Genomic DNA, 15,088 nt, shown 5'->3' with positions numbered 1-15,088 from the left:
GAGAGACTGGATGAGAGGGAGGATTTATACCCACTACAGAGAGACAGGATGAGAGGGAGGATAGACACCCACTACAGAGAGACTGGATGATAGGGAGGATAGACACCCACTACAGAGAGACTGGATGAGAGGGAGGATTTATACCCACTACAGAGAGACTGGATGAGAGGGAGGATAGACACCCACTACAGAGAGACTGGATGAGAGGGAGGATAGATACCCACTATAGAGAGACTGGATGAGAGGGAGGATAGACACCCACTACAGAGAGACTGGATGAGAGGGAGGATAGACACCCACTACAGAGAGACTGGATGAGAGGGAGGATAGATACCCACTACAGAGAGACTGGATGAGAGGGAGGATAGACACCCACTACAGAGAGACTGGATGAGAGGGAGGATAGATACCCACTACAGAGAGACTGGATGAGAGGGAGGATAGACACCCACTACAGAGAGACTGGATGAGAGGGAGGATAGACACCCACTACAGAGAGACTGGATGAGAGGGAGGATAGACACCCACTATAGAGAGACTGGATGAGAGGGAGGATTTATACCCACTACAGAGAGACTGGATGAGAGGGAGGATTTATACCCACTACAGAGAGACTGGATGAGAGGGAGGATAGACACCCACTACAGAGAGACTGGATGAGAGGGAGGATAGACACCCACTACAGAGAGACTGGATGAGAGGGAGGATAGACACCCACTACAGAGAGACTGGATGAGAGGGAGGATAGACACCCACTACAGAGAGACTGGATGAGAGGGAGGATAGACACCCACTACAGAGAGACTGGATGAGAGGGAGGATAGACACCCACTACAGAGAGACTGGATGAGAGGGAGGATAGACACCCACTACAGAGAGACTGGATGAGAGGGAGGATAGACACCCACTACAGAGAGACTGGATGAGAGGGAGGAAAATACCCACTACAGAGAGACTGGATGAGAGGGAGGATAGACACCCACTACAGAGAGACTGGATGAGAGGGAGGATAGACACCCACTACAGAGAGACTGGATGAGAGGGAGGATAGACACCCACTACAGAGAGACTGGATGAGCGGGAGGATAGACACCCACTACAGAGAGACTGGATGAGAGGGAGGATAGATACCCACTACAGAGAGACTGGATGAGAGGGAGGATTTATACCCACTACAGAGAGACTGGATGAGAGGGTGGATTTATACCCACTACAGAGAGACTGGATGAGAGGGAGGATAGACACCCACTACAGAGAGACTGGATGAGAGGGAGGATAGACACCCACTACAGAGAGACTGGATGAGAGGGAGGATAGATACCCACTACAGAGAGACTGGATGAGAGGGAGGATAGACACCCACTACAGAGAGACTGGATGAGAGGGAGGATAGACACCCACTACAGAGAGACTGGATGAGAGGGAGGATAGACACCCACTACAGAGAGACTGGATGAGAGGGAGGATAGATACCCACTACAGAGAGACTGGATGAGAGGGAGGATAGACACCCACTACAGAGAGACTGGATGAGAGGGAGGATAGACACCCACTACAGAGAGACTGGATGAGAGGGAGGATAGACACCCACTACAGAGAGACTGGATGAGAGGGAGGATAGATACCCACTACAGAGAGACTGGATGAGAGGGAGGATAGACACCCACTACAGAGAGACTGGATGAGAGGGAGGATAGACACCCACTCCAGAGAGACTGGATGAGAGGGAGGATAGACACCCACTACAGAGAGACTGGATGAGAGGGAGGATTTATACCCACTACAGAGAGACTGGATGAGAGGGAGGATTTATACCCACTACAGAGAGATTGGATGAGAGGGAGGATAGACACCCACTACAGAGAGACTGGATGAGAGGGAGGATAGACACCCACTACAGAGAGACTGGATGAGAGGGAGGATAGACACCCACTACAGAGAGACTGGATGAGAGGGAGGATAGACACCCACTACAGAGAGACTGGATGAGAGGGAGGATAGACACCCACTACAGAGAGACTGGATGAGAGGGAGGATAGACACCCACTACAGAGAGACTGGATGAGAGGGAGGAAAATACCCACTACAGAGAGACTGGATGAGAGGGAGGATAGACACCCACTACAGAGAGACTGGATGAGTGTGAGGATAGACACCCACTACAGAGAGACTGGATGAGAGGGAGGATAGATACCCACTACAGAGAGACTGGATGAGAGGGAGGATAGATACCCACTAAAGAGAGACTGGATGAGAGGGAGGACTTATACCCACTACAGAGAGACTGGATGAGAGGGAGGATTTATACCCACTACAGAGAGACTGGATGAGAGGGAGGATTTATACCCACTACAGAGAGACTGGATGAGAGGGAGGATTTATACCCACTACAGAGAGACTGGATGAGAGGGAGGATTTATACCCACTACAGAGAGACTGGATGAGAGGGAGGATAGATACCCACTACAGAGAGACTGGATGAGAGGGAGGATAGACACCCACTACAGAGAGACTGGATGAGAGGGAGGATAGACACCCACTACAGAGAGACTGGATGAGAGGGAGGATAGACACCCACTACAGAGAGACTGGATGAGAGGGAGGATAGACACCCACTACAGAGAGACTGGATGAGAGGGAGGATAGAAACCCACTACAGAGAGACTGGATGAGAGGGAGGATAGACACCCACTACAGAGAGACTGGATGAGAGGGAGGATAGACACCCACTACAGAGAGACTGGATGAGAGGGAGGATTTATACCCACTACAGAGAGACTGGATGAGAGGGAGGATAGATACCCACTACAGAGAGACTGGATGAGAGGGAGGATAGACACCCACTACAGAGAGACTGGATGAGAGGGAGGATAGACACCCACTACAGAGAGACTGGATGAGAGGGAGGATAGATACCCACTACAGAGAGACTGGATGAGAGGGAGGATAGACACCCACTACAGAGAGACTGGATGAGAGGGAGGATAGACACCCACTACAGAGAGACTGGATGAGAGGGAGGATAGACACCCACTACAGAGAGACTGGATGAGAGGGAGGATTTATACCCACTACAGAGAGACTGGATGAGAGGGAGGATAGACACCCACTACAGAGAGACTGGATGAGAGGGAGGATTTATACCCACTACAGAGAGACTGGATGAGAGGGAGGATAGACACCCACTACAGAGAGACTGGATGAGAGGGAGGATAGACACCCACTACAGAGAGACTGGATGAGAGGGAGGTTCTGCTGCTTCAAAACTCCAATCCAAAAGGGTATTATCTTTCCCACTGTAAGTGCTGCATTTGTCTTTGGTCAATGTTCTACACTACAGTGCCATGTGAGAGAGACAGAAAAAAGTTAATGCACACAGCTGGAAACTGAATTAGAGAAGACAGAGACCAGCCAACCTCAACAAGGTCTTATTCTGTTATCTCTAACACTGATAGAAGACAGACCCCCAACCTCAACAAGGTCTTGTTCTGTTATCTCTAACACCGATAAAAGACAGACCCCCGACCTCAAAAAGGTCTTATTCTGTTATCTCTAACACCGATAAAAGACAGACCCCCGACTTCAACAAGGTCTTATTCTGTTATCTCTAACACTGATAGAAGACAGACCCCCGACTTCAACAAGGTCTTATTCTGTTATCTCTAACACTGATAGAAGACAGACCCCCGACTTCAACAAGGTCTTATTCTGTTATTTCTAACACTGATTGAAACAGACCCCCAACCTCAACAAGGTCGTGTTCTGTTATCTCTATCATTGATAGAAGACAGACCTCCCAACAAGGTCTTATTCTGTTCTCTAACACTGATAGAAGACAGACCCCCAACCTCAACAAGGTGTCACATCTGCTCCTGCCACGCCCTCTACTGCTCATCCTGTGTCCCCTTGACCTGCCGCCACTCCCGCAGTACTCTCTCCCTCTCTCTCTGTGTGTGATTGTGTGGGCGAAGACAGGTGTGCTGGAGTCAGAGCAGATCCTCACCAGCTGCAACCTGTTCCATAATCAAGACCTCTACAAATACTCAGTCCTGCCACTTTCACACTGCCAGATCGTAATCTTTGCTCACTCAGTCAACGTTTCTAGCCGTTTGTTACTATTTAGATCCTTTTGTGCCTGTTTTCCTTGCCTGACACGGTTTTCCTCTCCGCTACAGTTCTGTCCGCTCTGACTCTGGTTCCTGTCTCCAGTCCCACATCTCGTCATCCTGCTACTCTGCCCTGGATTCCCCACTCTACTGCTCCCTTGGATTCCCCTCCGGACCTGCTTACCCTGTCTCAACCCCTCTCGCTCCAGCCTCAGCCTCCGGACCTGCTTACCCTGTCTCAACCCCTCTCGCTCCAGCCTCAGCCTCCGGACCTGCTTACCCTGTCTCAACCCCTCTCGCTCCAGCCTCAGCCTCCGGACCTGCTTACCCTGTCTCAACCCCTCTCGCTCCAGCCTCAGCCTCCGGACCTGCTTACCCTGTCTCAACCCCTCTCGCTCCAGCCTCAGCCTCCGCACCTGGTTTCCTGCAACCCGCCCGAGCTTCCCCTGGCCTGCACTCCATCTTCCCCCTGTGTTTCAATAAATACCTTGGTTACTTCATCCCAGTCTCCTCATCTGGGTCTGCTCTTGGGTTCCCTGTTCCACTCCGTGTAACACAAGGTCTTGTTCTGTTATCTCCAACACTGATAGAAGACAGACCCCCAACAAGGTCTTGTTCTGTTATCTCTAACACTGATAGAAGACAGACCCCCAACAAGGTCTTGTTCTGTTATCTCTAACACTGATAGAAGACAGACCCCCCAACCTCAACAAGGTCCTATTCTGTTATCTCTAACACAGACAGAAGACAGACCCCCCAACAAGGTCCTATTCTGTTATCTCTAACACTACACGTGCTGTATTTACCATTGTGTATTTAATCCCTAGCCGGTGTGCTAGTACAGTCAGTGCCGTGTGAGAGAGAAAGGCCAATGACGTTTTTTAAAATCCATGAAGTCTGACATGCAAATCCACAGGAATGATAATGCCATTTAGTGGAGACAATCCATGAGTGATTTGATCTGGAGGACTTGAGGAATATTTGAGTCCGATTGATTGAAAATAGCTTAGCAGTTATTCTCATGACAAAAAAATACTTTTGTGCGAGTATTGCAAATTATAGTCCATGCTATTTGTTTTTTGCTACTGTACCAGAGTTAAACCAAAACTAAAATGCTGAGTCAGTCTGAAATGGCCACAGTTATGCCCTTAGTAAGACTACTCCACATGATTCCAGGTCATGATTTACAGTTAAACAGGAAACTCTCCATATGAAATAAATTGTGATTCTCCCTAGTGAGTAGTGATTCTCCCTAGTGAGTAGTGATTCTCCCTAGTGAGTAGTGATTCTCCCTAGTGAGTAGTGATTCTCCCTAGTGAGTAGCGATTCTCCCTAGTGAGTAGCGATTCTCCCTAGTGAGTAGTGATTCTCCCTAGTGAGTAGTGATTCTCCCTAGTGAGTAGTGATTCTCCCTAGTGAATCTCCCTAGTGAGTAGTGATTCTCTCTAGTGAGTAGTGATTCTCTCTAGTGAGTAGTGATTCTCTCTAGTGAGTAGTGATTCTCTCTAGTGAGTAGTGATTCTCCCTAGTGAGTAGTGATTCTCCCTAGTGAGTAGTGATTCTCCCTGGTGAGTAGTGATTCTCTCTGGTGAGTAGTGATTCTCTCTAGTGAATCTCCCTAGTGAGTAGTGATTCTCTCTAGTGAGTAGTGATTCTCCCTAGTGAGTAGTGATTCTCCCCAGTGAGTAGTGGTTCTCCCTAGTGAGTAGTGATTCTCCCCAGTGAGTAGTGATTCTCCCCAGTGAGTAGTGATTCTCCCCAGTGAGTAGTGATTCTCCCCAGTGAGTAGTGATTCTCCCCAGTGAGTAGTGATTCTCCCCAGTGAGTAGTGATTCTCCCCAGTGAGTAGTGATTCTCCCCAGTGAGTAGTGATTCTCCCCAGTGAGTAGTGATTCTCCCCAGTGAGTAGTGATTCTCCCTAGTGAGTAGTGATTCTCCCTAGTGAGTAGTGATTCTCCCTAGTGAGTAGTGATTCTCCCTAGTGAGTAGTGATTCTCCTAGTGAGTAGTGATTCTCCCCAGTGAGTAGTGATTCTCCCCAGTGAGTAGTGATTCTCCCCAGTGAGTAGTGATTCTCCCCAGTGAGTAGTGATTCTCCCTAGTGAGTAGTGATTCTCCCTAGTGAGTAGTGATTCTCCTAGTGATTCTCCTAGTGAGTAGTGATTCTCCTAGTGAGTAGTGATTCTCCCTAGTGAGTAGTGATTCTCCTAGTGATTCTCCTAGTGAGTAGTGATTCTCCCTAGTGAGTAGTGATTCTCCCCAGTGAGTAGTGATTCTCCCTAGTGAGTAGTGATTCTCCCTAGTGAGTAGTGATTCTCCCTAGTGAGTAGTGATTCTCCCTAGTGAGTAGTGATTCTCCCTAGTGAGTAGTGATTCTCCCTAGTGAGTAGTGATTCTCCTAGTGAGTAGTGATTCTCCCCAGTGAGTAGTGATTCTCCCCAGTGAGTAGTGATTCTCCCCAGTGAGTAGTGATTCTCCCCAGTGAGTAGTGATTCTCCCTAGTGAGTAGTGATTCTCCCTAGTGAGTAGTGATTCTCCTAGTGATTCTCCTAGTGAGTAGTGATTCTCCTAGTGAGTAGTGATTCTCCTAGTGAGTAGTGATTCTCCCTAGTGAGTAGTGATTCTCCTAGTGATTCTCCTAGTGAGTAGTGATTCTCCCTAGTGAGTAGTGATTCTCCCTAGTGAGTAGTGATACTCCTAGTGAGTAGTGATACTCCTAGTGAGTAGTGATACTCCTAGTGAGTAGTGATTCTCCTAGTGAGTAGTGATTCTCCCTAGTGAGTAGTGATTCTCCTAGTGAGTAGTGATTCTCCCCAGTGAGTAGTGATTCTCCCCAGTGAGTAGTGATTCTCCCCAGTGAGTAGTGATTCTCCCCAGTGAGTAGTGATTCTCCCTAGTGAGTAGTGATTCTCCCTAGTGAGTAGTGATTCTCCCTAGTGAGTAGTGATTCTCCCTAGTGAGTAGTGATTCTCCCTAGTGAGTAGTGATTCTCCCTAGTGAGTAGTGATTCTCCCTAGTGAGTAGTGATTCTCCCCAGTGAGTAGTGAATCTCCCCAGTGAGTAGTGATTCTCCCTAGTGAGTAGTGATTCTCCCTAGTAAGTAATGATTCTCCCTAGTGAGTAGTGATTCTACCTAGTGAGTAGTGATTCTACCTAGTGAGTAGTGATTGAATGATATGAAACAGGGCTGGAGCTCTCACCTCATGTGACGTGGGGCTGGTCCTGCGTGGGCTATGGTGGGGGCTGTGGTGGGGGCTGTGGTGGGACTCGGCTGACTTGGGGGAGAGGTGGGTGGTATCAGAGGCAGACTTGGGGGTGCTGGAAGACTTGGTCAGGCTGATGGTGGGCAGCTCACGGTGCTTGACGGTAGGATGGCGTGTGAGACCCGCAGCGTGAGGGGTGGCCCCCATTCGTAGAGTTGCTGCCACATCTAGCAGGAAGAAGACACTTCGTGAGAAAACATACATCTGTTCTGGTTTTTCCTGTTTATTAGGTAGGACAGTGAGAGAGTGAGAGGAAAGATAGGATGATAGAGCGTGATAGAAGAGCGGTGGGTCGGATCGGAACCCATGCGAGCAGCAGCACGTGCTCTGGAGGCAGTGGCCTTGACAGCTGGTCACCCCAGGCCACACACATCTAACCCCAACTCTCCTGCTTGTAGTTAGCTAGGTGGTTGGTATGTGGTTGGTGTGCAGGTGACCAGTAGGATGTGAAGGTGGTGAAAGCAGGCAGGCCTACGTCATCCCAGGCTGAATAAACAGTGGAGTAAAACCCTCCTGTCTCCATCTCTCTCTGAGCTTCGAGGTCACCCCCCCCCACACCCCCCTCCCCTGTACATGGCACATCCAATGATTTATTAATAGACTAGATGACTGATAGGAGATGCTGTCTTGAAGCCACCGTGCCACCATCTTGGCTCTCCCTCACCATTATAAAAATATTTGAGAAGCTATAGAGATTGATTTATTCCATGTTAGTTCTATTATAGACACCTTAATTCATAGTTTAAAATGTATTATGTGAGCTAATATATTTTTTTTAAATGACAAAAATATTTAAAAACATTTTTCTTGAAATATAATTGATGGAGATTACTAATGTTGCTGTCCCCACTACAACAAAAAAAAATACTAAAATGAACTACATTTTGTCCTTGAAACATTTAATTGAAATACTGTAGATTTCCATTCATTCCTATGGAGCACTGCTCCTACTGGGGCGTACAAATATGGCCGACCGGTGGCTTCAAAGCCTCTCAATGGCCAATACATAGTATCAGCAATCCAGTGCATTCGGAAAGTAATCAGACCCCTCCACACGTTTTCCACATACAATACCCCATAATGTCAAAGCGAAAACAGATTTGTAGAAAATGTTGGAAATGTATAAAAAACAATTATTCAGACCCTTTGCTATGAGACACGAAATTGAGCTCAGGTGCATCCTATTTCCATTGATCATCCTTCAGATGTTTCTACACGTTGATTGGAGTCCACCTGTGGTAAATTCAATTGATTGGACATGATTTGGAAAGGCACACACCTGTCTATATAAGGTCCCACAGCTGACAGTGCATGTCAGAGCAAAAATCAAGCCATGAGGTCAAAGGAATTGTCCGTAGAGCTCTGAGACAGGATTGTGTCGAGGCACAGATCTGGGGAGGGGTACCAAAACATTTCTGCAATATTGAAGGTCCCCGAGAACACATAATTCTTAATTGGAAGAAGTTTGGAACCACCAAGACTCTTCCCAGAGCTGTCCGCCTGGCCAAACTGAGCAATCGGGGGAGAAGTGCCTTGGTCAGGAAGGTGACCAAGAACCCGATGGTCATTCTGACAGTGCTCCAGAGTTCCTCTGTGGAGATGGGAAAACCTTCCAGAAGGACAACCATCTCTGCAGCGCTCTACCAATCAGGCCTTTATGTTAGTGGCCAGACAGAAGCCACTCCTCAGTCAAATGCACATGACAGCCCTCTTAGAGTTTGCCAAAGGGCACCTAAAGGACTCTCAGACCATGAGAAACAAGATTCTCTGTTCTGATGCCAAGCGTCCCGTCTGGAGGAAACCTGTCACAATCCCACGGTGAAGCATGGTGGTGGCAGCATCATGCTGTGGGGATGTTTTTCAGTGGCAGGGACTGGGAGACTAGTCAGGATCAAGGGAAAGATGAACAAAGCAAAGTACAGAGATGATGAAAACCTGGTCCAGAGAGTGCTCAGGACCTCAGACTGGGGTGAAGGTTCACCTTCCGACAGGACAATGACCCTAAGCACATCTCCAAGACAACACAGGAGTGGCTTCGGGACAAGTCTCTGAATGTCCTTGAGTTGCCTAGCAAAGGGGCCCGGACTGGAACCCGATCTAACATCTCTGGAGAGACCTGAAAATAGCTGTGCAGTGACGCTCCCCATCCAACCTGACAGAGCTTGAGAGGATCTGCAAAGAAGAATGGGAGAAACTCCCCAAATACAGGTGTGCCAAGCTTGTAGCGTTATAGCCAAGAAGACTCGAGGCTGTAATCGCTGCCAAAGGTGCTTCAACAAAGTACTGAGTAAAGGGTCTGAATACTTATGCAAATGTAATCTCTGTTTTTCATTTTTAATAAAAGTTTTTTTTACAATTATTTTTGCTTTGTCATTATGGGGTATTGTGTGTAGATTGATGAAGGAAAACAAGTTAATACATTTTAGAATAAGGCTGTAACTTAACAAAATGTGGAAAAGGTCAAGGGGTGTGGAAACTTTCCGAATGCACTTTAGAAGAGCATTAATCAGTTAAATTAGACATTGAACTTGAACCCTGTAAGAATCCTGGATCTAGCTGTCGGACAGTTTTAAAACCTCTTTGGGCTAGGGGGCAGTATTTGACATCCGGATGAAAAGCGTGCCCAAAGTAAACTGCCTGTTACTCAGGCGCAGAAGCTAGGATATACATAATAATAATTGGTAGATTTGGATAGAAAACACTCTGAAGTTTCTAAAACTGTTAAATTAATGTCTGTGAGTATAACTGAACTGAAATGGCAGGCAAAACCCAGTGGACAAACACCCCCCCCCCCAAAAAAAAGAAATTCAGCCTACCACTGTTTTCAATGGCTGTCACTTTTATAATAAGGCAAAATCCTCCCAGATTGCAGTTCCTAGGGCTTCCACTAGATGTCAACAGTCTTTAGAAAGAGTTTCAGGCTGGTTTTTGGAAAAATTAGGTAGAAGTTGTAGTTTTTCTAAGTGGCTTCCATTTTGGCTGTAGTGTTTCCATGCGCATGGACGAGAACGCGTTCTTTTGGTTTATCTCCGGTAAAGATAATACACGATTCTCCGTCTCAACTTTTATCGTTTATTTACGTATTAGGGCACCTAAGGATTGATTATAAACGTTGTTTGACTTGTTTGGATAAGTTTATTGGTAACGTTTGGGATTAATTTTGTATGCATTTTGAAGGAGGGAAACCGGTGGATTATTGAATGAAGTGCGCCAGATAAACTGAGTTTTTATGGATATAAAGAAGGACTTTATCGAACAAAAGGACCATTTGTGATGTAACTGGGACCTTTTGGAGTGCCAACAGAAGAAGATCTTCAAAGGTAAGGCATTTATTATTATTTCTGACTTTCGTGTCGCAACTGCCTGGTTGAAAAATGATTTGTCATGCATTTGTATGCGGGGCGCTGTCCTCAGACAATCGCATGGTATGCTTTCGCCGTAAAGCCTTTTTGAAATCTGACACTGCGGCTGGATTAACAAGAAGTTAAGCTTTATTTTGATGTATTACACGTGTATTTTCATGAATGTTAAATATTTATAATTCTGTAGTTTGAATTTGGCGCTCTGCAATTTCACCGGATGTTGTCGAGGTGTGCCGCTAGCAGCCATAACAGGATTTATGTTGGGGGTACTGAAGGACTGGAGTTGGGAAACACTGTACTACGGTAAAGGTCAAATGTGATAGGCTGGTTATAATTTGGAAAAATCCACCCGCACTCGGCCCCGCCCCACCTACTCAGCCAGTCAGGAGCCGCTACTGCTTTGTGGCTGTGGCCTATTGTATATTTTTACTGAACGGTACGTGCTAAATAATATATGACGATGAGTAAAGTATGCAGTTTAAGTATGTAGTACACTAGTATGGGTATTCGGACATGAATATTGTGATTATGTGGGTCGTTACAATGAACCTAACTGTGAATTCAGGTATCAGATTACTCAAACAAGACCAGGACAGGGAGTGGCAGTGTTCACGGTAGCAGTAATAGTCACAAGGAGCCAACTCTACCAGTACATGGTAGAAAGGGGTCACATGGGAGAGTATCTCTCTCCTCCAGACTCCAGAAGGCCACATCACCCAGAGAGTAATCCCATGGGCCACGTTGATCTAAAACACAAACAGCACAGCTACTGATGGATATATGGCTGGATGGATGGCTGGATATATGGCTGGATGGCTGGATGGATAAATGGATGCATGGATATATGGATGGATGCATGTATGGATATATAGATAGATGGACATACGGATGGATACAGTAGGGACTTTAATGGATACTTTAAAGCCAGCTGTGGCCAGGTTGACAAAATCTCATGTACTCATACGGGTCTGCATCAAAGTGAATTTATCAAGTGGAATCCCTTTCAAACTCAATCACGGCCATTTAAAATGTAATTACAATCCTACTATCTACATGGGAGACCCACAGCTGGAACAAACACTTTACTTTAGCTACCTTCAAGTGTAAAATGCATCTTGGTATAAATTATAGACCACATGGGTCAACTGTGTCTGAGGGAGATTCGGTAGTAGTATTTGAAAGGAGGCCGAGGGGGCATACAAAGGCCATATGAAAATATACATTTATTGGGATGGGAAGTGTATATCATGAGGGGAATATGAGTGAGTGTGAGGAATGTATTAGTCTCATTACGATAATATGATATGGTTGTAATAGTTATGGTGATATCTTGGGACAACAGTTGCCCAATGGTGTGTAATAGTGTCATTACGGTAATATGATATGGTTATACTAGTTGTGGTGATATCATTGGAATAACAAAACGCCCATTGGCGTGTAATAGTGTCATTACGGTAATATGATATGGTTATAATAGTTATGGTGATATCATGGGAATAACCGTTGCCCATTGGCGTGTAATAGTGTCATTACGGTAGCTATGGTTACCTCCGGTGAGGCCCACCCCGTTGGTCAGATGGCAGAGAGGGGGGTTAGTGAGGATGGTGGAGCCAGACAGGTCCAATTTGCCAGCCTGTAGTCTGAAGGTCTCCAGCTCATGGCTGAGCAGGCTGAACTGTTCACTCTGGCTGTGACACTTATCCTCCAACTCCCGCACCTTAGACTGAAGAGCACAGAGACATAGAGATAGAGAGAGAGAGAGACAGCGAGACAGAGAGAGAGAGAGAGCGAGAGAGAGAGCGAGAGAGAGAGAGAGCGAGAGAGAGAGAGAGCGAGAGACAGAGACAGGTAGACACACACACAGAGCGTTTAGTTTCAGCTCTGAGGCTAACGAAAGATCACAGGCTAATGTATTTATGTCGTGGCCTTCTTTGACAATTTGACTATTTCAAAATGATACGACTAGAATAACAAGTTAACTTGTTTATTATAACCAGGGTTTGGAACTGAAATGATTTACCAATCATTTCTTTCTTAACAGAACCATTATTTTTGTTCCGTTCCATCAAGTTCTGTACCGGTTCAAAAAAATATAAGTACAGGTTTATATCGTTCCTTTACGTTTAATTTTGAAACCTCTGAAATTATATATTTTTAAACATTTAGCTTACATTAAATTTCTTCAACAATCATGCAGTGCAGATAGAGCAGCTTGCTATCGGACAAGCTACAGCTCAGTGAGGAAAGACAAGTGTTGAGCGCGAGATGCAACTGAGGAGAGAGGGTGGAGGAGGAGGAGGCTTGGTTTGGAGTGCTGAGCCTCGTGATGACATAACAGTATCTGCATTAGGCCCAGAGAATTATACCTACTGAGGAGTGGCTTCTATGGACACACTTTTAACCTTTGAACTTCAGAGTTGGCTTAATAAAGTTGGACCAGAGAAGCTAGCTAGCTAACAAAGCGCCACCAGAATTAAAAACGTGCCTTACCTTTTAGTAGTTAACACATCCAATGTGAAATGCGATAACTTAAGTATCCCTAACTAGCATTGAAAAAGTTGAACCATTCTTCCCTGATAAAAAAATCTCTCTTGAATCACGCTTGTAACTTCAGTAGGGTACAGCTACGGTTCAGAGGGGGAGGGGCAACAGCTACGCTTCAGAGGGGGAGGGGCAACAGCTACGCTTCAGAGGGGGAGGGGCAACAGCTACGCTTCAGAGGGGGAGGGGCAACAGCTACGCTTCAGAGGGGGAGGGGCTACAGCTACGCTTCAGAGGGGGAGGGGCTACAGCTACGCTTCGGAGGGGGAGGGGCTACAGCTACGCTTCGGAGGGGGAGGGGCTACAGCTACGCTTCGGAGGGGGAGGGGCTACAGCTACGCTTCGGAGGGGGAGGGGCTACAGCTACGCTTCGGAGGGGGAGGGGCTACAGCTACGCTTCGGAGGGGGAGGGGCTACAGCTACGCTTCGGAGGGGGAGGGGCTACAGCTACGCTTCGGAGGGGGAGGGGCTACAGCTACGCTTCGGAGGGGGAGGGGCTACAGCTACGCTTCGGAGGGGGAGGGGCTACAGCTACGCTTCGGAGGGGGAGGGGCTACAGCTACGCTTCGGAGGGGGAGGGGCTACAGCTACGCTTCGGAGGGGGAGGGGCTACAGCTACGCTTCGGAGGGGGAGGGGCTACAGCTACGCTTCGGAGGGGGAGGGGCTACAGCTACGCTTCGGAGGGGGAGGGGCTACAGCTACGCTTCGGAGGGGGAGGGGCTACAGCTACGCTTCGGAGGGGGAGGGGCTACAGCTACGCTTCGGAGGGGGAGGGGCTACAGCTACGCTTCGGAGGGGGAGGGGCTACAGCTACGCTTCGGAGGGGGAGGGGCTACAGCTACGCTTCGGAGGGGGAGGGGCTACAGCTACGCTTCGGAAGGGGAGGGGCTACAGCTACGCTTCGGAGGGGGAGGGGCTACAGCTACGCTTCGGAGGGGGAGGGGCAGACAGCCTACACCCACACACACTGGCAAAGCTGTTCAGCTGGCAGGCAGACACTGGAAGAAGTTTCTGATTGACAGAGGGAGGGCTTTGCATAGGTGATTTATTGATTTTTTTGTGGACTGAAAGAAAATGCTTGGAATGTAAAAAAAAATTATTAACCGGTTTCCATGCTTTTAAAATAACGGTTCTGTTTTGGAACAGTATAGAACACTTTGTCCCAGTTCTGATTCTGCTTTTTGAAAATGTCTGTTATTTTCCGGAACTAGTTCCAACCCCTGATTTTAACATGCAAACACTCACTTACAATTACAATTTCTTTTAAAAATGAAATTACAAGACAAAAAAAGGTGGGAAAAGGAGGGTGGAGCGTGAGTAACAGGTTTCAAGGCCTTAGTAGGAGGTGTTGGTTTTATGGGTAATGTGACAGAATCTGAAGTGTAGCTAGTGTAGTTTGCAGCGAGTTGCATTGCATGTCCTCCAACACACGGTCGTGCAGCGCTCACAGTCACTCTAGCAAAGCCATTACATAGCCACAGCTGAGTCAGAACACTCTGCAGAATGAATGCTCTACAGGGTTTACAGAATGCTCTACAGGGTTTACAGAATGCTCTACAGGGTTTACAGAATGCTCTACAGGGTTTACAGAATGCTCTACAGGGTGTACAGAATGCTCTACAGGGTGTACAGAATGCTCTACAGGGTTTACAGAATGCTCTACAGGGTTTACAGAATGGTCTACAGGTCTTTACAGAACGCTCTACAGGGTTTACAGAATGCTCTACAGGGTTTACAGAATGCTCTACAGCAGGGGTGTCAAACTCATTTCGCATCGTGGGCCACATACGGCCTAGGGAGATGTCAAGTGGGCCGG

General features: G+C 47.2%; 1 protein-coding gene across 5 annotated transcripts in view; it reads right to left on the bottom strand.

The window, feature by feature from the left end:
• The window catches only part of LOC129867991 (peripheral-type benzodiazepine receptor-associated protein 1), a 193,517-nt gene that overhangs the window by 38,577 nt on the left and 139,852 nt on the right, over positions 1-15,088 (bottom strand). For all 5 annotated transcript variants that reach the window (XM_055941528.1, XM_055941530.1, XM_055941531.1 and 2 more), the window contains 2 exons: positions 12,279-12,453; positions 7,306-7,535 (listed from right to left, as the gene is read on the bottom strand). In XM_055941528.1, coding sequence (XP_055797503.1) covers positions 7,306-7,535; positions 12,279-12,453 — 405 coding nt within the window. The remainder of the gene's footprint in view (positions 1-7,305; positions 7,536-12,278; positions 12,454-15,088) is intronic.

Source organism: Salvelinus fontinalis, chromosome 13 (assembly GCF_029448725.1).
Source record: "Salvelinus fontinalis isolate EN_2023a chromosome 13, ASM2944872v1, whole genome shotgun sequence".
NCBI classification, from domain to species: Eukaryota; Metazoa; Chordata; class Actinopteri; order Salmoniformes; family Salmonidae; genus Salvelinus; species Salvelinus fontinalis.
Note: the sequence above shows the minus strand (reverse complement) of the source record. Positions and strands in the feature narration are given on the sequence as shown.